Source organism: Euprymna scolopes, chromosome 21 (genome assembly GCF_053919585.1).
Source record: "Euprymna scolopes isolate OS-2025 chromosome 21, ASM5391958v1, whole genome shotgun sequence".
In the NCBI taxonomy this organism is placed as follows: domain Eukaryota; kingdom Metazoa; phylum Mollusca; class Cephalopoda; order Sepiida; family Sepiolidae; genus Euprymna; species Euprymna scolopes.
This window is the reverse complement of record NC_136502.1, coordinates 52,943,044-52,944,995: the sequence shown is the minus strand read 5'-3', so window position 1 is coordinate 52,944,995 and position 1,952 is coordinate 52,943,044. Positions and strand designations below refer to the sequence as shown.

The following is a 1,952-nucleotide window of genomic DNA, read 5'->3' as shown; positions in this document are numbered from 1 at the left end:
GATTTGAGCACAAATGTTGTAGTCTGATGGAAAGTAGTCCTGTGTTAAGGTGATTAACAAAGAGGAAATTCTTTAAAAGAAACTGTTCATGCAAATTTTGCTTGATAATAGGGATACATAGAAAAAGGGAGTCTTTTGGAGTTTTCTAGAGATAAGTTTGTTCTACGTGGAATAACCAGAGACTGGAGCTCAGTCGAGCAAGTTATTTATTCTTTCCATTATTATGAGAATTTATACAAATGATATGGAACATAAATAAAACTTATATTTCATGGATCATTCAGACTACTCTTATCATTTTGAATGTGTTTCTCACATTTTGGGCTTGTTAGGATCGGGGTATACTGATCGGTAAAGAAATAAGAATGTGTTCAATAACTCCAACCATAATTAATTATAACCAAATACCAAGTTACAAAAATATACAAGAAACATTTATTCATAGAAGCAAGATAACATGAAAACATTTGTTGGTGTACACAAACAGGTGGAGGTAAACTGCAAGTTTCATTGTGTAAAAATGTGTGCACTGAATGTTTATAAAAGTTCAATAGTATCGTTGAATTTTATGAATATTTGATTGTTCTTGGTAAGACATTATGTTCGATTGTCTTTCGTTGGTATTAAAGTTTGTGAAGGCTCAATCACCTTACTTCACAAGTCTGTTTGCTGCTCTCCGAGTGCATGCTTATGGAGCATGTGGGTTTATACATGTGCACTGCTGAATCCCAAGTGAAAGAGAGAGAGAGAAGAGAAGGAAAATGGAAGGCTATGTTAAAGGTCACAGGAAATGCACGCGTATCAATAAGTCATGTCATGCACGCTACTGCACACAGCTGGTTTTCTGTTGTGTGTTTGATCTAGACAGAGCGAATTTGGTAGGTGTAAACGGCTCACTATAATATTCCCCCCAGATAGCTAAAAGGAAAGAAAAATGGAAAAGATGCAGATGTGTGTGGACTAAGAGTATCAGAACAAAGAGGAAAGAGAAAAAAATTTTAAGAGGTGTTGAAGTCTGCATATTTGTGTGGAAATACTACATGACAACCACTTCAAGTCATGCGTGTTGCAGGTGTAGGTGCAGGTTCAGACTCTGGGGAGTGTATGTCTGGTTCATTACCTGGTGTGGAAGCAGCAGGCGTAATGACGACGTCTGAATCTGGTGTGATGAATGGGTCAGAGCTGGGTATGATTACTGGTTCTGAATCTGAAAACCTGGCAGAAGGAAAATTAGAATCATACAAGCTTTCCAAGAAGGCGGGTTTGACGCGATCTATTGCGATCGTGTCACGCTTACCATTGTGATCGATGACGAAATACTTCTCAGAACGTTCTAAAATGAGATATGGTCCATCATAGAGTGGCTGGAGAGGTCTGCGTATCGAGTCAATGCAGATGAAGATGTACTTGCATGAATGGAGATCAGGTGGGTAGTATGGTTTGGAAGTGACAGAGCGTGGTGGCGTATACATCACTCGAAACATTGCAAGTTTCAAATGGTCAGCATAACCGGAAGTGGTGGCGGATATGGACCTGTTGACCGTTAAAACTTCCCCAGGAAGGCAAAGAGTGGTTCCAAAAACCATCTCTGCTGGTGTAGTGTTCAAGTCTTCTTTAATAATGGACCAGAGTCCTAGAAAAACAAGCGGTAAATATTCACTCCAGCAATGCAGTTCGGGCTGAGCAGCTTTTAATCGACGATGAAAGCGCTTTACCATCTCGTTAGCAGAAGGATGATAGGCGTTAGTTGCAATGTGGGAAATTCTGAAAGATTTGCAAAGTTCTCAGAAGGTGTGTGACATAAACAGGGAACCTCTGTCGGTGGTAACAGTGGTGGGTACACCAAAGTTAGAGATCCAATTCTCTACAAATGCATGGGCTACGACTTCTGTTGAAATGTCATGCAAAGAAATTGCTGCTGCCCAACATGTAAAACGGTCTACCATAGTGAG

The 1,952-nt window shown here is 39.9% G+C and overlaps 1 protein-coding gene across 1 annotated transcript; it reads right to left on the bottom strand.

Annotated features, from left to right (window-relative positions):
* Positions 1-1,052: 1,052 nt before the first annotated feature.
* On the bottom strand, positions 1,053-1,718 carry LOC145242812 (uncharacterized). The gene has a single exon (XM_080105939.1). It carries the CDS (start codon positions 1,716-1,718, stop codon positions 1,053-1,055), a length of 666 nt encoding a protein of 221 aa, XP_079962065.1.
* Positions 1,719-1,952: the final 234 nt, after the last annotated feature.